Here is a 22,519-nt window from a genome sequence, read left to right as displayed (position 1 = left end):
CATGTTTGGGACTTATTACGAATATGGGCGGTTTCTAAAACACCATTTTCCCAATATACCACCTCCGGTGGCATTAACTGCGGCAGCTTTATTAGCAGGGTCAACAGAAGCCATCTTAAGTCCTTTAGAACGAGTTCAAACCCTTTTACAAGACCAAAAATATCACAGTCGATTCAAGAACACGTTTCACGCATTCCAGGAACCTAGATTTTATGGTTTTTAAAGAATACTATCGAGGGTTGACGCCAATTTTAATGCGAAATGGGCCGAGCAACGTCATGTTCCTCGGTTTAAAATCCTCAATAATAGATGTCTTTCCTGAAAGAGAAACGTGGCTAGTTAACTTAGTTGAACATTTTATTAGTGGGGCGCTAATTGGGGCCTTCATTGGCACAATCTTTTACCCTATCAACGTTATTAAAATCAAAATGGAAGTGTCCTGCAGAACGGAATTCATTTTATTCCGACAAGCGTGCAAATTGACTTACATAGAAAGGGATAGGAGTATAAAAAAATGTTTTACGGCGTGCATGTAAATTATACAAGAGCCTTGCTTTCATGGGGTATTACGAACGAAAAGGAGTGCATATAAACCCTTTAAAAATTAAATCAATTAAGAAATTCCCTCCACCTAAAAACATCAAGGAAGTTCAGAGGAATTTATTGATGGCAGGATGGCGCAATAGGTTTATTAATCACTACTCGCAGATAGTAGCTCCTATTAATAAACTAAAAAGAAAAAATCAGAAATTTACTTATGATATCGAATAGCAACTGGCGTTCGAAAAGATTTAGGAAGAAATTTGCAAGGCTCCGCCTTTAGCTTCCTTTAGAAGGGATTCCCCGTGCATTTTAACTACAGGGTTAGGTGACCTTTTATCCCAAATCTAAGATAATATAGAAGTCCGTATAGCTTACGTTAGAACTCAAAGATGCCGAAACTAGGTACTCAGCAAGCGGGAAGGAATGTAAAGCCATTTTTGGGCAGTTAAAGAATTTAGACCGTTTTGAGAATGACGGAAATTTACACTCACTGAACATCAAGCTTCACAATGGTTATTTTATATCAGGGAACCGAATTCTCGTTTAGTTAAATGGGCAAGGTGCCTCCAAACTTTTAATTTTAAGACTAAACAGAAGAGCGGAGAATGTGGTAGCTGACGCTTTGTCGAGGGCCCCCATGAACGTCCTGAGCATAAACCTTAGTTCCTCTCTTTCTTCATCTACTAGTTTTCAGGATCCAACTAGTATTAGTCTAAGTTATCTTACAAATAGTAATACTACAACATCCTCTAGTGACACTGAGCAAGGTCAAGTAAGTCCCCCAGGTCCTAGAGCCTTATATTCTGTTTTCACCTTGGAAGATGTGAGAGAATCTCAATGGGAAGACCCATTATAAATACCTTATAGTCCTTGTTGTTTATATGACAAAATTCGTGGAGATGATTCCATTAAAAAGACTTTTACGGCTAAAACTTGTGTACAAGCTTTTAAGTCCATTGTTGCTAGGGGGGAGCTCCTAGAGCAATCCTTAGTTATAGGAAGTTCAATTTACTTCGAAACTTTGACTGCAAACGTGCAGATCATTTAGAATTAACCCAAAGTTTAGTACCCCTTACAATCCAAAAGAAATCCCACCGAATGAGTCAATTGAGTAATAGATGAGCTTATATAATTTTATGTACGGACTCACCATGAACGATGGGATGAAACCCTAGACCTAGTTCAATTTGCTATTAATTCAGCACCCCATGAAACCACGGGCAGATCCGCATTCTTTTTGAATTTTGGGCGGGAGCCACGTCTCCCTTGGGACTTTATCTCTCAGAGAGACATATCTAATATAAACAATTCTCTCCTAAAGATGGCGAAAAACCAGAAGCCACTACGTGGTTATACGATATCCCAAAAAAAGCTAAAGGAAAAGTAGTTCAGAAGCAAAGTGTCACAGAGAAATTTGTCAAGACTTGGAAGATTATTTTCCTGAGGAGCCGTGGAGAAAGGAAAAATGTCTCAATTATGACGTCAAGGGTCATGAGGGTAAGGACTGCTGTAATTGTTATTCAAAGGGGCATACGTCGAAAATTGTCCTTTTGATGATGAAGATGCTTTAACTTTAGGCGTCCCTCAAGAAGAGATAGGGGATTTGATAAACCCTACTGGGATTGTCCCTTTGAATTCCCAATCACCTCCTTCCGACCAGGATTTATCTTCCCTGTTTACCCCTTTAACTGAATTAACATTGTTGGCCGGATCGTCTATTACCGAACCAGTCTCGATAACTGGAATATCTTCAAATCCTTGGTCATTAACCCCGTATCTGACTCAACCTCCTCGCTAAACGAGCTTAACGGAACCCATTACGGTTTTTCACAAGTTCAGGGCGCAAGCCCTTACAAACCCGGCTACCATCAGTGAAAAACCTTCTCCAGACAACGAACCTCCAATTCATCTTCCACTCCCTACTCCTCCTCCTCGTCAATGGAGCCCTCTAGAGCCCATTGACGAGGAAGAAACAAATTGGATCCATGGGATGGATCCCTAGGGCAAACATCTCTAAAATTTTAATCCCTTCTAAGATTCCTAACGCAAAACATCCATTGATTTGCTAGAAGTGCCACAAGATTAGGCAACATGTCGTTTCGGACTGCCAAGGAAAAAGGAGCCGGGCATCAGAACAGAAAATGTTTGAGAAGCTACTGGAGAAGTATCAATATGAAGAAGCTTTGAATGCAACCCCAGCGAATCAATTTCCTGTACCAAGGCCATTATCAGAGCAATATGTTTACCCAGAAAAAGAAGCAATTGAAGGTCTCAAAGTAGCACGTCGTTTTTCCCATTAGTAATCGCTATTTTCATCAAAATAAATAATGCATAATAATTGGTTTTATATTGTTTTATTAAAAAGAGGTTTTCACAAAACTACTATTTCGTGCATTATTTTCTTAAACTGGACCAGGTTCAGTATAACCTTGATATAAATCTGATGGATATTGTCTCCTTATTCTATTTATCGCGCAACTCGGGATTAAGCGACTTACTCTCCTACCCAAAACTCTGTATATCCAACGTATATACAAGCGATAAATTAAGTATCTATAGGTCCTATAACACAAAAGGAAAATCATTATAATTAATATTTATCACTTTAACTTCCACATTCATGATTTAGTAATATGGAAGTTTTGCATCTCAACTTTTGGGGTTAAACGTACGGATTAATCTCATCTTCAGCAGGCACAAAGTTATTCTCTCTAAATTCATCAAATAGGATATTCAAATTATTTGGTCTCAATATATCATTGAATGTATTCATTTCTATTACGGGGCCAATTTCGTCAATTAGTCTTTCATTTGGAGGCTCATCTCTGCAGCAAAAACTCTCTTCTACTGTTGGCATCAAGAAAAAAAACTACAGTTGCACCTTAGAAAAGAGAATTGTATCAAAACTGTCTGACTGTTCAACATGTCGAATAACAACAACATAAACTTAGCAATATTGAGTCTTATTGATCAGTTTACTAAAAATGTAAATTAAAATTAACTACCAGTCATTGTTATGAAGTCTGGGGTGATCGACTTCCATCACAGGCAAGTTTTCCCCTTCCTTAGCAGGCTCTTCAGGAAGCAAGGGCTCAAATTGGTAAGGATGATTACCAAATTCTTCCTGACCATCATTATCCGAATTTGAATTTTCCTCACTTGATTCACGAGTTTCGAAAGATTCAACTGAGTCTAAACTATCCGATTCTATTACAGAGTCAGGCCCGTCTGAAATTTTGGATTCCGAGCTATCACTCGACGTCGACGATGACATTTTCAACTTGGCTTCTGTTGCAGACGACGGGGAAAAATCCTACTATCCGCAAATTGAGTTCCCCTATATACTCCTATGAGTTTAGATCTCGTGACGCGTGGTCGCATGTTTTTTCGCTCGCGCCCGTTTTTTAAATTATACTTTTCAAATACTGTTTTTGATTTTTATGTTAGGCTAAGCGCAAAATTTTTCAATTTACTTAATTTTCGACAGTTTTTTCTACAAAATTAGCCGAGTGGTCTGGATTGTGGAAATGCGGCCCCCTATTTTGGCCTGAGGCTTAGAGGCGCCATATTCCAGTACTAGGTTTAGTTTTTTAGAGCATTTATTATTTTTTACGGCTTTTCGCGTTTCTCTTCGTTCTCCACGTTGTTTTGATTTGCGGTAGGCTGCAGTGTGTTGGTGTACTCATCAAGCAAGACGAGTACTAAGTACCTATCGGTCGTAAATTTACACAAGTCCCGTCCTGGATTTCTATCTATTATTGGCCTGTGACCACTTCATTCATTGCCATCCGGTTTGTCGCGTTACGAGTTTGTGGTGATGTTGAGACTAATCCGGGGCCGGCTATCAACACCAGGCTTCCTTGCGGTCACTGTCAGAAAACGGTTAGGATGAATCAAATGGCCATATTTTGCGAATCTCCCAGCTGCCTTAGATGGTTCCATGCCAAGTGTCTCCGTATGACGAAAGCCGAGTACCAACGCTAAGGATTCTCGGATGAACCTTACCTTTGCCCTACTTGCTCTTTACCTGCGTTTAGTGATTCGTTCTTCACTGTTACCGATACGGAACTCGACGATGTTTTTTCGTCAGTCAAGGAGACAGCAACGACACCGAGGAAAGTATCATATTTCTTGTCAAATCTCAGAATCATTCGGAACAAGTTACGGGACATCTCGCTTTTAGCACTATCTACGCCCTCACCGAAACATGGCTGGACAATTCGGTTCTAGACTCTGAGATCTTTGCATCCGATCACGTTTTATTTCGGTGTGATCGCCCTACACGCGCCAGTGGTGTTCTTCTCGCCATACGCGACGATCTTAATCCTATGCTTATTGAAATTCCGGACGAATTTCTCACTTGTGCGGATGGGGTACCTCTAGAAGTTGCCTTCGCCTCATTTTCTTCTGGTGGTCGCAAAGCTGTGATTGGCTGCGTTTATCGCCCACCTACATCTACTTCTGAGTATACCGACTCCTTATGCGAATTACTTGGCTATCTCCACGGAACCCTTCCGTTCCATGACATTTTCTCGATAATGGGGGATTTCAACTTTCATGTCAATTGGACGAATCCAGACCCAGTTGGGCAGATGAGCGTATTTTCGTGGAGACTATTCTGGGTTTAGGATTACAACAAACTGTTGCTGAACCGACGAGGGGTAATAACTTCCTTGACCTTTACTTTGTTAACGATCTCCGATATATGCCAGAAACTACCGTGTGCGACAATTTGCCACGTTGCGATCATCAGGCGGTGTGCGGCCTATTTGACTTGCTCAAATTATTAAATAAAAGTGTCAAACGGACTGTTTTGAACTACAAGAATCTTAACGTGGATGACCTATGCGATACTGTACGCTATGCACCGTGGGACGTATGTTTCTCCTTTGAAGATATAAATGAGTCTTGGGAGCTATGGCTTGATTTTTTTGGGCCTGTGTTCGCGACAATATTGCGACCATCTCCCTGCGAGGGAAGACACGCTGTCCTTGGATTACGGGTGAAATTGTACACCAAAGCCACGTTAAGACCTATCTTTACAAGAAAGCTAAGAAATCTACCAGAGATGCCGACTGGAACAAGTTTAGACGGTTCAGTAACCTATTACGACGCAACACGAGAATGGCGTATGACACGAATGTCAATAATCTTCACGGGTCCCTTGTTTCTTTCCCGAAGAGATTTTGGAGTTTCGTTCGAGCGAAATCACGGCTACCTCCGCCCTCTTCCGTCGATGCGCCTAGTGGTCCATTGTCAGACTCTGCTTCCATCGCCGACCTATTTAGCGACTTCTTCTACGACAGCTTCAGTATTCCGGACTCTGCTCTGACCCTCCCATTACACCCTCCGTCTGGCCCAGAATTTTTTCTTGAAACAATAGATCAGTCAGACGTTCTTCGTGCAATCAACAGCCTGAAGATTGGTTCCGCATGTGGCCCAGATGGAGTGATTCCAAGACTACTCAAGCTCATGTCCCCGGCTATCATTCACCCATTGGATCTCCTCTTCAACCGATCTTTGGCCTTATCTACACTGTAAAAAATAATGGTTTACTTCTATTCCATTAATGGATATATCACTTTTGTCAGAAAACAAAACCCTATCCGGTTTGGTTTTGAACCCTTATGGTCATATGCAATGGATCGGTACAGCACCAATATCATTCCCATCATGGATGTTATTTAAACCATTATGGGCATTTGTAATGGATCGGTACAGCACCAATATCATTCTCATTATGGATGTTATTTAAACCATCATTATTCCAACCATGGATGTTTCTTAACCCGTTATTATTCCCACCATGGATGTTATTTAACCCGTTATTATTCCCATCATGGGTGTTCTTTTAACCGTTATTATGCCTATCATGGATGATATTTTAACCGTTATATTTCCCATCATGGATGTTTTTATACCGTTATTATTCCTATAATCGATGATATTTTAACCATTATTATTCCCATCATGGATGTTATTTAAACCATCATATTTCCAACCATGGATGATTCTTAACCCGTTATTATTCCCACCATGGATGTTATTTAACCCGTTATTATTCCCATCATGGATGTTTTTTAAACCGTTATTATTCCCATAATCGATGATATTTTAACCGTTATTATTCCCACCATGGATGATATTTATACCCTTTATGATGAAAGCTACATTAACTTCTCGATTGCCGTGTAAACACCATCCTCTCGTTTCACCCCAACTATATTCATAGTAGCTAGAAACCGATTACGACCGGACCTTTCAGTAATCTGATGGACACCATAATGCTTTATTTTAGTTTAAAATCTAAACCCGATTATTTAAATGTATATTTGACTTTCGGCTCACTCTGAACCGTTGTGCTTGTAGGCATTTGATTGTTTTCCAGTAAGAGACGTGTTGACAATTTCCAATTCAGTAAATACCTTCAGTAAGAGATTTCTGGCAAAAAACCGCCCATTTCCGTTAGAAGAAAACTCGGCTTGGGTAACATCGGATGTCTTCACGAAAACCCCATCTCCTATGTTCATCTACAAAAAGAGAAAGCTATGAATCAGCGTCTGAGGAAAGTATACAATTGCTAAAACCAATTTATTTTCCATTTCATCCTCAGTTGGGTCAGAAAAACCATGCCTGCAACCATTTCCTGAACGATTTTCAAGTTTCTTGTGCATTTTTTATAAAACAATTCAAATTTCAGTTCCCAAAATTTAATAGAAAAAATATCAAAAGTTTCATTGAATTTATTGCACGTGTTTTGCATCCTAACGAGGGGGTGTAAACTAGTATGCGCTATATAAAAAGCGGAGCGGTGTCGCGATGTCTGATAGACCTGGAAGTTTAATTTTCCTAAAAGGGCAGGTAAGTATACAAAGTTGTGGATAAGTTTATAGACAAATTTTAGTTCATAAAAATCTAAGAGACAGCGCAAAGTAGGAAGGGCTAAAATTTCAAGTAAGAATAAATAGTCATAGCGAGCTTTAGGTATAAAATACGTGTGGCAATATTCAACAAATTTTCTTTGAATACGTTCAATCTTATCAACATGGTGGGCACTAACACCAACCCAAGCAACCCATCCAAAAACGGCACGAGATCTTACAAGACTGAGGTACAAGATTCTGAAATGTATTAATGAGTGTATCTTTCGTGTAAGTTTAAGAGATATCGCGAGAGTGCGCATGCATCTATTAACACAATTATTGACATGATTCGCAAAAAGTAGGCGGGAATCAAAAATTACGCCAAGATCTTTGGTCGTAGTTGAAGTGGGTATAACGGAGTGGTCTATAACGTAAGAAGTGGTAATAGTTCTACTAATGCGGCGACTGTATGAGATATGAATAGATTTTAACGGATTAATAGGTATGTTATTGCGATTACACCATAGGGACACAGCGTCAATGTCACTTTGTAGAAACAACCTATCCTGAATGGAATCAATCACTTTAATAAGTTTATTATTATCGGCAAACTGAAGCAGATTGGAATGACGAACTGCGTATTGAAGGTCATATAGATAAATGTTAAAAAGAAGAGGTCCCAGGGATGAACCCTGTGGGACCCCACAATGTACAGGATATGACACAGAGGTAAGCGTACCATTGCACTTGACAACATTGGTACGACTATGCAATTAGTTACAAATCCAATCAAGTAGTTTACCATGAATTCCAAATGTAAATAATTTATCGCGTAAAAATCTATGGGGAACTCTATCAAACGCTTTGGCTAGGTCTAAGTAAATCACATCGACCTGACCACGGGTCTCATACACAGAGGCAACGAAGTCCGTGAAAGCAGCGTGATTAATGTCCACACTTTTGTTCGGGACAAAACCATGCTGACAATCATTAGGGAACATAGTAAACCAACGCTGGACATGGACATGCAAAACAATATCAAAAACCTTAGCAAGGGCACACAACAGGGAGATCGGTCGGTAGTTTTTTGAGTCGCAAGCGGCACCAGATTTGAAAACCGGTACAACAACAGCCTCTTTCCAAAGGGAAGGGAATATTCCGGTAGAAAGAGAGAAATTAAAAACATGTTCTAACAGAGGTAGTAGGAGGTCCCCACAGCCCTTGATAACAAAAGGAGGAACACCATCGACCCCAGTGGAGAACTTAGCAGGGAGTTTAACAATCGCCCGACGAATGTCCGCTTGTGTTATAACCTGATTAGAGTAAGGGTGATTAACAATGCTAGTGGTGTCAAAAGTGTATGTCCCAGTACGGTCAGTGTTATCGACAGCAATACCCGAAAAGTGAGCCCTGAAAAGTTCCGCAAGTTCGCAAGGATCAGTCACAAAAGCTTTTCCCCGCTTTAAAGCAATGGTGTCAGACCTTACCCCGAGGTTGCCTTTGATATATCTCCAAAATTTTTAGGGTGCGAAAGTGCGCGCTGACACGTGGCCGTAACCATGGCAGCACGATCACGCAAGAGAAGGCGCCGCCTAGCTGTAGCACGATGTCTACGAAATTCTATGGCATCAGACAGAGCACCGGTTTTTTTCTTAAAATAGTAACGTTTTTGTTTTAGTGCTATTCTAAGATCTTGTGAATACCAATTGGGAAATATCCTTTTGCTCCGCGCTTAAGTTTCTTAGGGATTGGCAAGTTCATAGCTGTAACAAGACGAATGGTAATTAATTCAGCACAATAATCAACATCAGTAGAAGCGAGAACATCAGACCAATCTCGAAGGGTGGTATAGAGGAGATTGTAGTCCCCTTGAATGTAAACGTAAGCAGGTCCTTGAGGCGGAGTCACAGAGACAATGTTAACAGAAAAAGTCATAGTGAACGGTGTCGGTGGGTGATACTTATCAATCGCAACAACTAGGGGTTCAACAACTAGTCCATTTATATTAGTTAGGCAAAGGTCTAAAAAATTAACTGTGCTAGGGGTAAGGTTAACCTGGTTCAAATTAAGAGCAAAACACAAATCCATAATGGGAGTAGCTTTAGCTTGGATAAGGGAGGAGCAGCCCTGACAGCCATAAAGCTTCCAATCAACTCCCGGTAGATTAAAATCACCGAGTAAAATTACATTTGTCAAGGAGGAGTCTATGAAAGATTCTAATCGGTTATTATACTCTTTGTACTCTAAGTTAGAAATACTGGGGGTAAGATAGGTAGTGCCCGGAATAAGGGAACGACGGGAATCAAGTTTAATATCTACAAACACACTTTCAGAAGTAGCCTCAAGGGCATGCCTCTGAAGGCAAACAATAGAATTCTTTATAGCAATCAGGGAGCCCCACCTCGAACATTTTTAAAGTTGAGGGTCAAGGCGATCGGCAAGATGTACCGTGTATTGGGACGGAAAATAATCACTTGAAAAATGTGAATTATTCAACCACGTTTCTGTGATACAAATTATGTCCAAGTCCATGATAACAATTTCTCTGAAAAACTCATCAGATTTTGTATGAAGACCGCGAACATCTTGGTAAGCAATGGCAAACTCTGTCATAATATTATTCATAAGTTTGATCGGTAGTATCACTTAATCCAGAGCTATGTTTGTAAGTATCCGGAAGAACACCGTGGAAGTCAGTGATTATGCAATGTAATGGCCAGATCAGAACGTTTTTCAAACTCATTAGCATCAGTACAATTTACGTAAAAAGAGGAATGGTCTGCCACTGGGTTTTTAGGTTTAAGTCGAATACAATGAGCAGTCATTATACCAGCTTCTTCAGAGAGTGTGTACTGTTAGTCTTTGGAGAGCAACGGAACGTTGAGGCGACAATTTAGTTATTGCTTTGAGCTTAGTGATAGTGGCAGACCCAGTCTTCACAGGCTTGGATGGGTTTTTGGTTGAAGCCAAACGGCCATCGCGGGACAAGTGAGCAGCAAAAACAAATGCGGTAGGACCTGGAAACTGAGCGAGAGGAACAGTAAAGTTGGTGTACAATGATGAAGATTGATGACGGGTGGTGATGTCAGCAAGTGACTGTGGAGCACTTCGCTCTAATATACTTTAATTATTACAAGAGAGACAATATAATTTTATTACTATTAAAAATACAATATACTTAGTTATTATTAGAGAGACAACAAACTTTAATTATTACTAAAGAGACTATACTTTAAATATTATTAGAGAGAAAATATACTTTAATTATTATTAGACAGACAATATACTTTAATGATTATTAGAGAGAAAATATACTTAAATGATTATTAGAAAGACAATATACTTTAATGATTATTAGAGAGACAATATAATTTAATGATTATTAGCAAATGAGAGCAAAAGTATGAAAATGGCCAAAAGTCGCGAGTCCTCAGAGTTTCGCCGTAGTTGACCGTTTTATTGGCGTAGCTATACTGGGCCTGTTCACTCCCTTAAAATAGGTCTTATGTAAGTTGTGTTAATTCGCGGTTACGCGGTTACCGTCGTCTGCTATTGTGTATGCTAGAACTTCCTCGATTTGTGTTTGTAGTCAGGGCAGAGTAGCTGGTAGTGTTTTAAAAGGTATTTGAAGGTATAATATGGATTTAAGTAAGGTTATCGAAGCATTAGAAGAGCACATAAAACTAAATACGTTTAAAACAAATCTCGGTAAATTAGCTATAGCGCGAGCAGCTTGTGTCGTGATCAAGTGGGCTATGTTTAAACCAAGGAGCACAAATGTCTGAACTACTTTCAGTCGCGAGTTTGCAAGTCCATCAGTGACTAGTAGACCAAATAGTTATTGGCGAAACTTTGATGTCCGCGTTTTTTAACACAGGCTCTATGGCCATTGTCATACTTTCCCTCTCATCCACATTTGTTATTAGACAGACAATAAACTTTAATTATTATTAAAGAAACAATAACTTTAATGATTATTAGAGAGAAAATAACTTTAATGATTATTAGAGAGAAAATAACTTTAATGATTATTAGAGAAAACAGCTGTAGTGGTGCCCATTTTCAAAAATGGATCGTCTACAGATCCCAAGAATTACCGCCCTATTTCCCTCTTAAGCGTCTTGGGTAAGATTTTCGATATGATTATGCATAGATTTATGCGGGGTTGGTTAGAGTTATTTCCCAACGAATGCCAGCATGGCTTTTCAAAGGGAAAGAGTGTTGACACCAATCACGCTTCCTTTATGGATATGGTAGCTCCTGAGGTAATAAATAGAGGTCAGGTCGATGCAGTTTATCTGGATTTGGCGAAAGCATTTGATAGGGTTTCCCATCGGTTCTTAAGAGACAAGCTAAAAGCTCTGGGTATGGGTGGCAATCTTTTATCCTGGGTAGTAGACTACTTGAGCACTCGGGTCAATGTCCTAAAATGCAACGGTGAACTAACCAATGTGATATATCCTGTCCAATGTGGCGTTCCTCAAGGGTCATCATTGGGCCCACTTCTGTTCAATGTTTACATTTTTGATTTGCAATTTGCCGTACATCATTCCAAGCTTTTCCAATTCGCCGATGATAATAAAATATGCAAGAGTATAAATTGTAAATCTGATAGTGCACTATTGCAACAGGACCTTGATTCGTTAGCTCTTTGGTGCTCTAAGAATAACTTGCCAATAAATCCAGTCAAATCAGTCCATGTGACCTACACGCGACGCATTTGCCGAAAAGTGATCACGAATTACGTCATCGATTCAAACAAAATTCCTCGAAAAGATCTTATTAAAGATCTGGGCGTACAGTTTGACCACAGACTTTATTTTTATGAACATATTCACTTCTGTGTAAACCGTTGCCGGCGAACACTCGCGGTTTCATACAAGTTAACTAAGAAATTGAATTCTCTTTCGCATTTTCGGCTCCTATTTCTAAGTCTGGTCCGATCGCGACTAACATTTGGTTGGATTGCTTGGGGGGTTGTAGCGCCTACCTTCTCGCTAAAATAGAGGGAGTTCAAAAAAAATTTGTTGAGTACTGTTTTCGAAATTATCTTAAAAATTTAGAATATAACTATGAAGGTATCCTTAATCTCCTTGGACTCCCTACTATAAAAAGTCTGTGTTTACTCACTGATTTCAAATTTATTTTCAAATTGTTACATAATTTAATGCCAATACCCTCCCAACTGGAAAAATTAAATTTTAATGTTCCCCGACTTTTACGAATCAACCCTGATACATTCTATGTAAACAGCTCAAGCCTAATCCCTATTAACAGGATGCAGAGATCTTGCAATCTTTTAAAAGGACAGTTCGACATATTCTTTGTCAGTATTAAGCAAATACATAATTTATAATTTCACTGTTAATTTTTCGAGTTAAACGTCTTGTACATAACTAATATTTTTGCTATTTTGCCATGATGTTTTCACCAAGTGTATATTCTCGTGAATCTTTATATGATTATTTTTATACACAATAAACAACTTTTCAATTCAATATGCTTTAATGATTATTAGAGAGACAATATACTTCAATGATTATTAGAGGGACAATATACTTTAATGATTATTAGAGAGACAATATACTTAAATGATTATTAGAGAGACAATATACTTAAATGATTATTAGAGAGAAAATATACTTTAATGATTATTAGAGAGACAATATACTTTAATGATTATTAGAGAGACAATATACTTTAATGATTATTAGAGAGACAGTATACTTAAATGATTATTAGAGAGACAGTATACTTAAATGATTATTAGAGAGACAATATACTTAAATGAGTATTAGAGAGACAATATACTTAAATGATTATTAGAGAGACAATATACTTCATTGATTATTAGAGAGAAAATATACTTTAATGACTATTAGAGAGAAAATATAGTTTAATGATTATTAGAGAGACAAAATACTTTAATGATTATTAGAGAGACAATATACTTTAATGATTATTAGAGAGACAATATACTTAAATGAGTATTAGAGAGACAATATACTTAAATGATTATTAGAGAGACAATATACTTAAATGATTATTAGAGAGACAATATACTTCATTGATTATTAGAGAGAAAATATACTTTAATGACTATTAGAGAGAAAATATAGTTTAATGATTATTAGAGAGACAATATACTTAAATGATTATTAGAGAGACAATATACTTAAATGAGTATTAGAGAGACAATATACTTAAATGATTATTAGAGAGACAATATACTTCATTGATTATTAGAGAGAAAATATACTTCATTGATTATTAGAGAGACAATATACTTAAATGATTATTAGAGAGACAAAATACTTTAATGATTATTAGAGAGACAATATACTTTAATGATTATTAGAGAGACAATATACTTAAATGAGTATTAGAGAGACAATATACTTAAATGATTATTAGAGAGACAATATACTTTAATGATTATTAGAGAGACAATATACTTAAATGAGTATTAGAGAGACAATATACTTAAATGATTATTAGAGAGACAATATACTTCATTGATTATTAGAGAGAAAATATACTTCATTGATTATTAGAGAGACAATATACTTAAATGATTATTAGAGAGACAATATACTTCATTGATTATTAGAGAGAAAATATACTTTAATGACTATTAGAGAGAAAATATAGTTTAATGATTATTAGAGAGACAAAATACTTTAATGATTATTAGAGAGACAATATACTTTAATGATTATTAGAGAGACAATATACTTAAATGAGTATTAGAGAGACAATATACTTAAATGATTATTAGAGAGACAATATACTTAAATGATTATTAGAGAGACAATATACTTCATTGATTATTAGAGAGAAAATATAGTTTAATGATTATTAGAGAGACAAAATACTTTAATGATTATTAGAGAGACAATATACTTAATTGATTATTAGAGAGACAATATACATTAATGATTATTAGAGAGACAATATACTTAAATGATTATTAGAGAGAAAATAAACTTTAATTATTACTAAAGAAACAATGTACTTTGAATATTATTAGAGATACATTCTCTAACTATTATTAGAGATACATTCTCTAACTATTATTAGTGATACAATATAATTTAATTATTATTAGTGATACAATATAATTTAATTATTATTAGTGATACAATATAATTTAATTATTATTAGAGAGAAAATAACTAATGATTATTAGAGAGACAATATACTTTAATGATTATTAGAGAGACATAATACTTCAATGATTATTAGAGAGACAATATACTTCAATGATTATTAGAGAGACAATATACTATAATTAAAATTGAAAGGAAAAAACTATTTGAAAGTCAAAAATTATTTTTACAAAGACCAAAATTATTATTTGAAAGACAAAAATTATTATATCAAAGACCAAAATTATTATTATTACAAAGACCAAAACTATTATTACAAAGAGCAAAATTATTAATAGAAAGACAAATATTATTGGTAATGCAATAACTGTTATTAGAAAGACAATAAATATTACTCGAAAGACTATAATTATTATTAGTAAGACATATATTATTATATAAAAAACGTCTTGGTTTGGACCAAGGCCGAAAAAACAAACGATATGTGTGAGGTTTATCAATTGACTGAAGTTCAGATATTGAAATTTTTTTCTAGTTATTTTTATCCACTCAGTCCTTAATCAATATTTAATTCAATCAACTGATTTTACTGTTAATCGATCTAGTCCCACTAAATTAATTGAAAAAATTACATATCTACGCTTTTTCAAGAACAATTACATTTTCCGAAAACATTTTATCATGAAATTAATTATTTTAAAGGGAGTACGTGTTGAGGATCCAGTATTGAATAATTGAAATGTTCTACTGGATGTCTAAAAAGAGCAAGCGAACTTTGGCATAACTCGAATGGAAAATGTAAAATTTAATCGTGGATGCCAAACAAGGGTGTTGCGCGAATTTATACATTTAATTTCGTATATCGAAATGCTATATTTCTATTTTCTCCTCTATGGTGGTAAAGTTGCACTGGAACTTCCATTTCCGTACTTAATAATTTCTTGGTCATAACTCAGTCTATGGTAATATTGGCTGAGTGTGTTGCAACGGCTCAGATGACCCATACACTGAAACCACTGGTGATTATAAAATGCCATATATTGGGAAAATAGAGGAAGGGAGGGGGTGTCGGAGTTAATGTGACCTTCTTGGCATAACTAGTAATGATTGATGTGTTTAACCATATTATTTCTGCGGGAAATGAATATAACAAGTACTGAGAAGTATTTCTGTATATGTGATCTTTACCCTTTACCACACAGGATAAACTTTGTTGCTTTGTCTTAATTAGACGACATTCACTCTAAACGACAGTCTTATCAACAACTTAAAACAGATTTAAACTTCTTTTGGTGCAAACTTGAAAATTTGTCAAGCCAGCAACAATTAAAACTATGTCGGTCAAGGTGCTCACAAGTTAGTGTGCATCGACACGAAATCCCTTCAAAATAATGAATTTCATGATAAAATGTTTTCGGAAAATGTAATTGTTCTTGAAAAAGTGTAGATATGTAATTTTTTCAATTAATTTAGAGGGACTAGATCAATTAACAATAAAATCAGTTGATTGAATTAAATATTAATTAAGGATTGGGTGGATAAAAATAACTAGAAAAAAATTTCAAGTTCTGAACTTTAGTCAATTGATAAACCTCACACATATCGTTTGTTTTTTCGGCCTTGGTCCAAACGAAGACGTTTTTATATAATATCTGTCACTTCGGTCTTAATGTAATTACAAGTTGGGAAAACCAAAATATTACCTCTCCGAGTCGGGGAAAAGACTAGTATACGACTCAATATCGAAATACTAGAGCAACATTTTTTCGCTTTGTTTTGTCTAACGAGGCTTAAGCCATTGAATAGTTTTCTCTACATTGTCAAAATATATAATCATCCGCTAATCCTAGGTTTCAAATCATTATTTACAAAGAATATATAAGTTCTATGTTAAATTTTATTCTCTGATGCATACCACTAACCCGATAACGATTAGCCCTTTCACTGATCTAATTGCTACCATGATGCTTTCTTCTATTATAAAATCTAAATCTGATTATTTAAACGTGTATTTAATTTTCAGCTCACTCTAAACCGTTAATGTCCCTTCATTACAGACACGATAATCAAAACCTAAAGTATACTCCACCTCAGGTCTCAATTATTTACTCTTTGGTTCAGTAAGCCTGTTGCGGATCAAACTTGATTTACCCGAAAAAATCCAGGCCTTAGCTTTCTTCTTGAAATAATTAAACCAAGGATTATTCTATATACAGATGTAGTATAGCTTAAGTAATATATAAACAGCCATTTCAAATAATAATATTAAAAAACATCCATGGAATATCAAAATGAAACAGAGCTTTAAAGCTACAAAAGTACTAAATGCATCGTAATTACGTAAAAGATTTCCACATATTCACTTTATATTATGGAAAAAGTGAATGTTAAGGTTCTGTAGGATTTCTTAACACATCAAAACAAAGCGAACTGCTAACTCGGCGCTCTAGTGTGACAACGGACAGACCATAGATATATATACGGGTCTAGATACACTTCCCCTCTGTTAGGCCCTTTAAAAAATGCGGAGGTGAGAACTAGCAGTCGACGCTTTACGGAGGGGGAATTAGATCCAAACGCCATCTATTGAGAGTTTCAAGAAACAAAAAAACGAAAAATTCGAATATGAAAAGAGCGGGAAATTCAAATTAGGCTTAACTTTTCAAATAGCTTTACGTATTTTTGATCTCCTTTATACGTGTAATTATGTTCTTAAGTGAAATAAATAGTTTTTACGTAAAAGGAGTAGTGTTTTTAATGAAATGTTAGTGAAATAAGGCATTAAAGATGGTTAACAGTTGTTCTTTCACACATTGTCATAATTTATCAACTTCTGGAAAGGAATATCTTTTTATAAGTATGATTAAAAGTTTGTTTACCACCTCGAAACCAAATAATAACATTATAACTACCAAATACAATTGCAAAGCATCAGCACGCCCGCTGGCAAAAGTTATTTATCCAATTTTTTAGCTTTCAAAATTCAGCGATAGATGGCGCACTAGGTATCTTCCCCCGGGAAAATCGCGTCGACTGCTAGCTGTCATCTCCGTATTTTCCCCCGATTCAGTAGGGTATCTAGACCCGTATATATATCTATGGGACAGACACACACAGACAAAAAATAGACTGCTTTTTAACTCTTTCCGTATTAATTTTGAATTGTGAAAAGAGATTTTCTCAAATATTAAAATAAATAAAATTAATATTTAATATTTTCTTCGTTAGTAGTTCGCCTTATTGAGCGTTACATCGTTTTGAAAAAGAATAATTAAACAACCTTGAGAGACTTGACTAATATTGACGTTTGAATTGAAGAATATGACTGTTGTTTCGCCTTACTCAAATAGGTAGTATATAAAGGATTCGAATCGCAGCTGTAGATAAGAACATCGCAATTGCGTGAACCTTGGAGGAAGACCCCTCCATTGGAAGGCTAGACGTTTCTCGTAACCCTAGCCGATCGCCGCGTATGTCTTAACCTTAAGGATGATGGTGGTGTTAGAAGCCAGGTGTACAGACTGGTGTCCATGTGGGATGGGTCAAAACAAAGACCAGAAGATGGTGGTGTTAGAAGCCAGGTGTACAGACTGGTGTCCATGTGGGATGGACAAAAACAAAGACCAGAAGATGGTGATGTTAGAAGCCAGGTGTACAGACTGGTGTCATGTGGGATGGACCAAAACAAAGACCAGAAGTTGGTGGTGTTAGAAGCCAGGTGTACAGACTGGTGTCCATGTGGAATTGACAAAGACGAGAAGGTGGTGGTGTTTAGAAGCCAGTAAGTACAGACTGGTGTCCATGTGGAATGGGCGAAAGACTCGAAGATGGTGGTGTTTAGAAGCTAGTAAGTTCAGACTGGTGTCCATGTGGAATGGGCGAAGACTAGAAGATGGTGGTGTTTAGAAGCTAGTAAGTTAAGTGGGGTGGACAAATGAACAGAGTTGTTAGACAGGCAATGGAGTAATAGCCTGTAAGTGGAATACAATTTCCGGGACTGTAAATGCGGTCTGGAAATTGAATACACGTTTGCTCCGATTTGCAAAGTGCGAACGCGGTCACGTGGGTGTAACAACGGACAGACAGACACACAGACAGACAGACAGACACACAGACACGTCGAAATTAGAACCTCTCCGTGACACCCGTCACTCGGAGAGGTAAACATTTGAATAATTATGTTTGCTTTACCGTCATACATTTGCACTCTAAAATATAATGGTGCATTCAAACACCATATATGCTGTTTTTTCCAGTGCCAAAAAGACATCATTTAGGGTGTACTTTAACCCCATTTCTATGATCAATTCACGACATTTACTAATATTATATTTACAGTGGCTTTTAAAATCTTTTTTGGACAATCTGTTGAACTTCTAATATTACTTAGTTTAATGGTTATAAAAGTAGGGAAAAAGTACGCTACCTATGTCAGATTATTAAACCAAGTGAAGTGAAATAATTGTTAAATATTTATTATAACCACTACACCACAGACACGTGGTAAGTCTAAGTTTTCCAAGAGATCTAGCTAATTAATCACGATGGTTAAAACGTGTATCTACCTGGGCTCGAACCTGGGACTTTCCGCGTGTGAAGCGGACGTGATAACCACTACACCATAGATACGTGGTTATACTGAGTTTTCCAAGAGATCTAGCTAATTGTTTTGCCCAATCACGATGGTCAAAACATGTATCTACCAGGGCTTGAACCTGGGACCTTTCGCGTGTGAAGCGGGCGTGATAACCACTGAACCATAGATACGTGGTAGCACTGAGTTTTCCAAGAGATCTAGCTAATTCTTATGTCCAATCACAATGCTCAATACATGTAACTACCAGGGCTCGAACCTGGTACCTTCCGCGTGTGAAGCGGACGTGATAACCACCGCACTACAGATACGTAGTAATACTGAGTTTTCCAAGAGATCTAGCTAATTATTACATATAATCACGATGGTCAAAGCCGTACGTCTGTAATTAACTAAAATTAACATACTTAGACTGATGGCGCGTTCACACTATCCAACTTTAGTCAGCTGACAAAGCTGACCTGATAAGTCGTGCCTACAGGTCAGGTAGTGTGAACGCGACACCTGACCCAACTTTTGTCAGATTTCGGACCAGATTTTTATCGGGTAGCTACCCGACTTGAGTCAGGCCGACTAAAGTTGGATGGTTCAATAGCCAATAAAACACGCGAGAATATGCACGTGATCGTTGACGTAAATTGTAATATTTCTACTCTCGCTTCTTATTGTCGTCTGCTCGTTTAGGGAGGAAACATTAAACAGAGGCTTAAGATTTTTGAAGAATATCTATTAAGATAAGTGCTAAAATATGTGTTCCAAAAAGAAAAACGAGGTAAGTTTTTGTTTACCTTACGTTTTTTAATGTTAATTAAGGGCTTTGCTTCATAGAAATATAACTGGAACTCCATGAACACAAGGAAATTAATTGAAATCGTCAAGATCATGAGCATATACATAATCCAAAGCACAAGGATTACAAGAAAAGTGAACTTCGGGATCAAGTTTTTTAGGAATTCGCTGCTAGTATTGATTGTTCAGGTTCGTTAAACGTGAAGTTTAGAAATCGAATACTAGTAGCACTGAGCGTCGGGGGTGATATTAGTAAATTCTAATTAATAAAACGTTTTGAATGCTAATTAATAAACGTTTGAATCCAGTAACTGATGTAAAGGCACGTTGGGAAGGTTTAAGAACCAATTTCATGCGAGAAATGACAAAAGTTTCGCAACCCTAGACCAGTGGCACTGGAACAGATGATATATATACGCCGAAATGGGAATTTTTTACCGATATGGGATTTATGAGAACCTCTGTTCAACCAAGGAAAGGGCAGACAAACATGGATTTGGAAGAACCGGAAAGAGTTACGCCTTATTGACTTTGCCTTTATATTTATGAGCTATAATTGACTTAAACTTGTGTTTAACAGATTACGAAAGAAACCGATCCCCTCTCAGTTGAAAGTGTTGGATTATTTGAAGACGAAATAGTAGAGCCTTCTGATATTGAGGAGCAAGCGTCAAGGATCAGCGATGGAGTTAAAAATATGCCCAGTTCAAGCTCAAGTGCCGGATTTTATACCTTGAATGAAAAGAAAAAACCTCTCCAAGGAGAAAAAGAATGAAGAACGATGATAGCTCCTTAGAAACTGATTTTATGGAGGAAGCCCTCAAATGCCTAAAATCTAAAACCGAAACTAAAGAATCGGAGGATGAGCACGATAAATTTGCCGCATTTTTAGCTACCCAAATGAGAGTTTTGAGCTTGGAAGACTCCGATGAACTAAAGTTGGAAATAATGAAATTAGTTTTTGAGAAGAAGCATAAAAGAAGTTATTGTTCAATGTAAACATTCATGTTGTTCATTGCCACGCATGTTCTATTAAACATTAACAATTTGAAAGGTCCTGCGATTTATTGAATATTTTTAATTGCATAAGTTAATAGTTATACAATCTTGTCCACTGTTTGTCAAAAGCACCTTCATTACTAAAAAATGCCATAAATTCATCCCTAACAGATTTTGCTACTTGTGATGGGTTGCATCCTTGATGTTCCAGGGCTGTTAAAGTGGAAGCATCTATTTTATTTTTCTTATTATTTTCCACACCATCGTCATCATCATATTCTATTTCGGCATTTGATTGATCACGTAAAATATTATGCAAAGTGCAAATGCATAAAACAATCGTTTCTATGTTGTCAGGGGTGCATTGAATCGTCCCCAGCTAAATGCGAAAACGACTAGCGAGAATACCAAAATAATTTTCTGAGATTCTTCTTGCTCTTGAGAGTCTAAATATTATCACAAACGTTATTTATGTGTTTTTTTAATGAAAAAAGTAATTTATTTATTGGTTTAAATAAATAGTTGAAAACTCTTCTGTGGAAATTCAGCTCGTGTTTAGAATAAGGTCTCATAACATTTGGTTTCAACGTGAAAGCCTCGTCCCCAACATAAAGAACAGGTATCTTACGGCCAGGTAATGGTTCAGGTTTCGGTAATTTATTTTCACCCTTTATCAGAGCTTCATAAAGTTTTGAATTTGCGAAAAAGGCACTGTCATGACAACGTCCATTTGTACCTACGTCCACAAATATCGCCTCGAATCGACAATGATAGTGCTAAATACATTATCTTGTAAGACAAGTGTGCATTGTTTTTACTTTAGCGTTAGCATCCACCAGAGCTAGAAGCCCCACGCTGAATGTCCCCTTATAATTATAAAAATAAGAGCCGGAGTTTGGTGGAGCTGTTACGTTGATGATATGTTTTCCATCAAGGGCTCCGATGCATTGATCAAATTGCCATTTGTTTTTGAAACCTTCTGTCACTTTAATCCAGTCACCGGTGGATGTGGGGTAGAGAATGTGCCTGTCGAATCCAATATCATTTAGAAACCATTCAAATAATTTATCCCCTAAGCTTTAAATATACATTGGTGCTAGTTGCTGGTATATAGCTTCACAGGTCTCGTACACTATATTATGAATGGTACTGAGTCCCAAACGGAATTGATACCTAAGGGAACGGATTGATTCTCCTATGAAAACGAAACCATACCTGTTATCAACCTATCTCCTTAAAGGGCAAAGGAAATATAAAACATATAACACACCTGTGGCGAGAAATCTGAGTGTTACGGCGAGTCTTTCATCTGCTGGTATTGCGTCTCTAAACAACGTATCTGCTTTTTCAATCCTACATTTTACGGCGTTCAAAATGTACGTGAAGGTTTCGTGGGACATACGAAGGTAACCTCGGTAATCCAGCGAATCTTCGAGCCTTAGCTCATTAAGTAAATTATTAAAGGCTCCTTTTTCATTTCGTCTGGATATCCACGGTTTAACCCACACATTTCGTTTCTTTGTATTTCTTTTACGCTTCATTTTGGCTAGTACCATAACACCTACCAAAGCGACAGCTTTCTTTCTTTGATGATCCATATTCTATCATAGGTGGGATAGGAG

The 22,519-nt window shown here is 36.8% G+C and overlaps 4 protein-coding genes and 1 non-coding gene across 5 annotated transcripts; 1 reads left to right on the top strand and 4 right to left on the bottom strand.

Annotated features, from left to right (window-relative positions):
- Window positions 1-2,945: 2,945 nt before the first annotated feature.
- Window positions 2,946-3,400, bottom strand: LOC149680003 (uncharacterized). The gene is made up of 2 exons (XM_089834729.1): window positions 3,216-3,400; window positions 2,946-3,105 (listed from the first exon to the last, which is right to left on the bottom strand). Exons 1-2 carry the CDS (start codon window positions 3,398-3,400, stop codon window positions 2,946-2,948), a joined length of 345 nt encoding a protein of 114 aa, XP_089690855.1.
- A 1,031-nt stretch (window positions 3,401-4,431) lies between these two features.
- Window positions 4,432-6,084, top strand: LOC149680002 (uncharacterized). The gene is made up of 4 exons (XM_089834728.1): window positions 4,432-4,498; window positions 4,639-5,008; window positions 5,122-5,419; window positions 5,524-6,084. Exons 1-4 carry the CDS (start codon window positions 4,432-4,434, stop codon window positions 6,082-6,084), a joined length of 1,296 nt encoding a protein of 431 aa, XP_089690854.1.
- A 1,616-nt stretch (window positions 6,085-7,700) lies between these two features.
- Window positions 7,701-10,019, bottom strand: LOC149680001 (uncharacterized). The gene is made up of 7 exons (XM_089834727.1): window positions 9,855-10,019; window positions 9,177-9,761; window positions 8,894-9,057; window positions 8,319-8,816; window positions 8,146-8,171; window positions 7,787-8,040; window positions 7,701-7,730 (listed from the first exon to the last, which is right to left on the bottom strand). Exons 1-7 carry the CDS (start codon window positions 10,017-10,019, stop codon window positions 7,701-7,703), a joined length of 1,722 nt encoding a protein of 573 aa, XP_089690853.1.
- A 9,052-nt stretch (window positions 10,020-19,071) lies between these two features.
- Window positions 19,072-19,144, bottom strand: TRNAV-CAC (transfer RNA valine (anticodon CAC)). The gene has a single exon. It is a non-coding gene; the product is annotated as a tRNA-Val (tRNA).
- Window positions 19,145-20,988: 1,844 nt separating this feature from the next.
- On the bottom strand, window positions 20,989-22,497 carry LOC149679999 (uncharacterized). Its single transcript, XM_089834725.1, has 4 exons — window positions 22,168-22,497; window positions 21,987-22,092; window positions 21,716-21,923; window positions 20,989-21,276 (listed from the first exon to the last, which is right to left on the bottom strand). Exons 1-4 carry the CDS (start codon window positions 22,493-22,495, stop codon window positions 20,989-20,991), a joined length of 930 nt encoding a protein of 309 aa, XP_089690851.1. The 5' UTR covers window positions 22,496-22,497.
- Between the last annotated feature and the right edge of the window lie 22 nt (window positions 22,498-22,519).

Source organism: Phalangium opilio, unplaced genomic scaffold, assembly GCF_054372755.1.
Source record: "Phalangium opilio isolate 3A_F unplaced genomic scaffold, DU_Popi_V2 ptg000040l_1, whole genome shotgun sequence".
NCBI lineage: Eukaryota > Metazoa > Arthropoda > Arachnida > Opiliones > Phalangiidae > Phalangium > Phalangium opilio.
The sequence above is the reverse complement of the archived record's forward strand: the minus strand, read 5'-3'. Positions and strand labels throughout refer to the sequence as shown.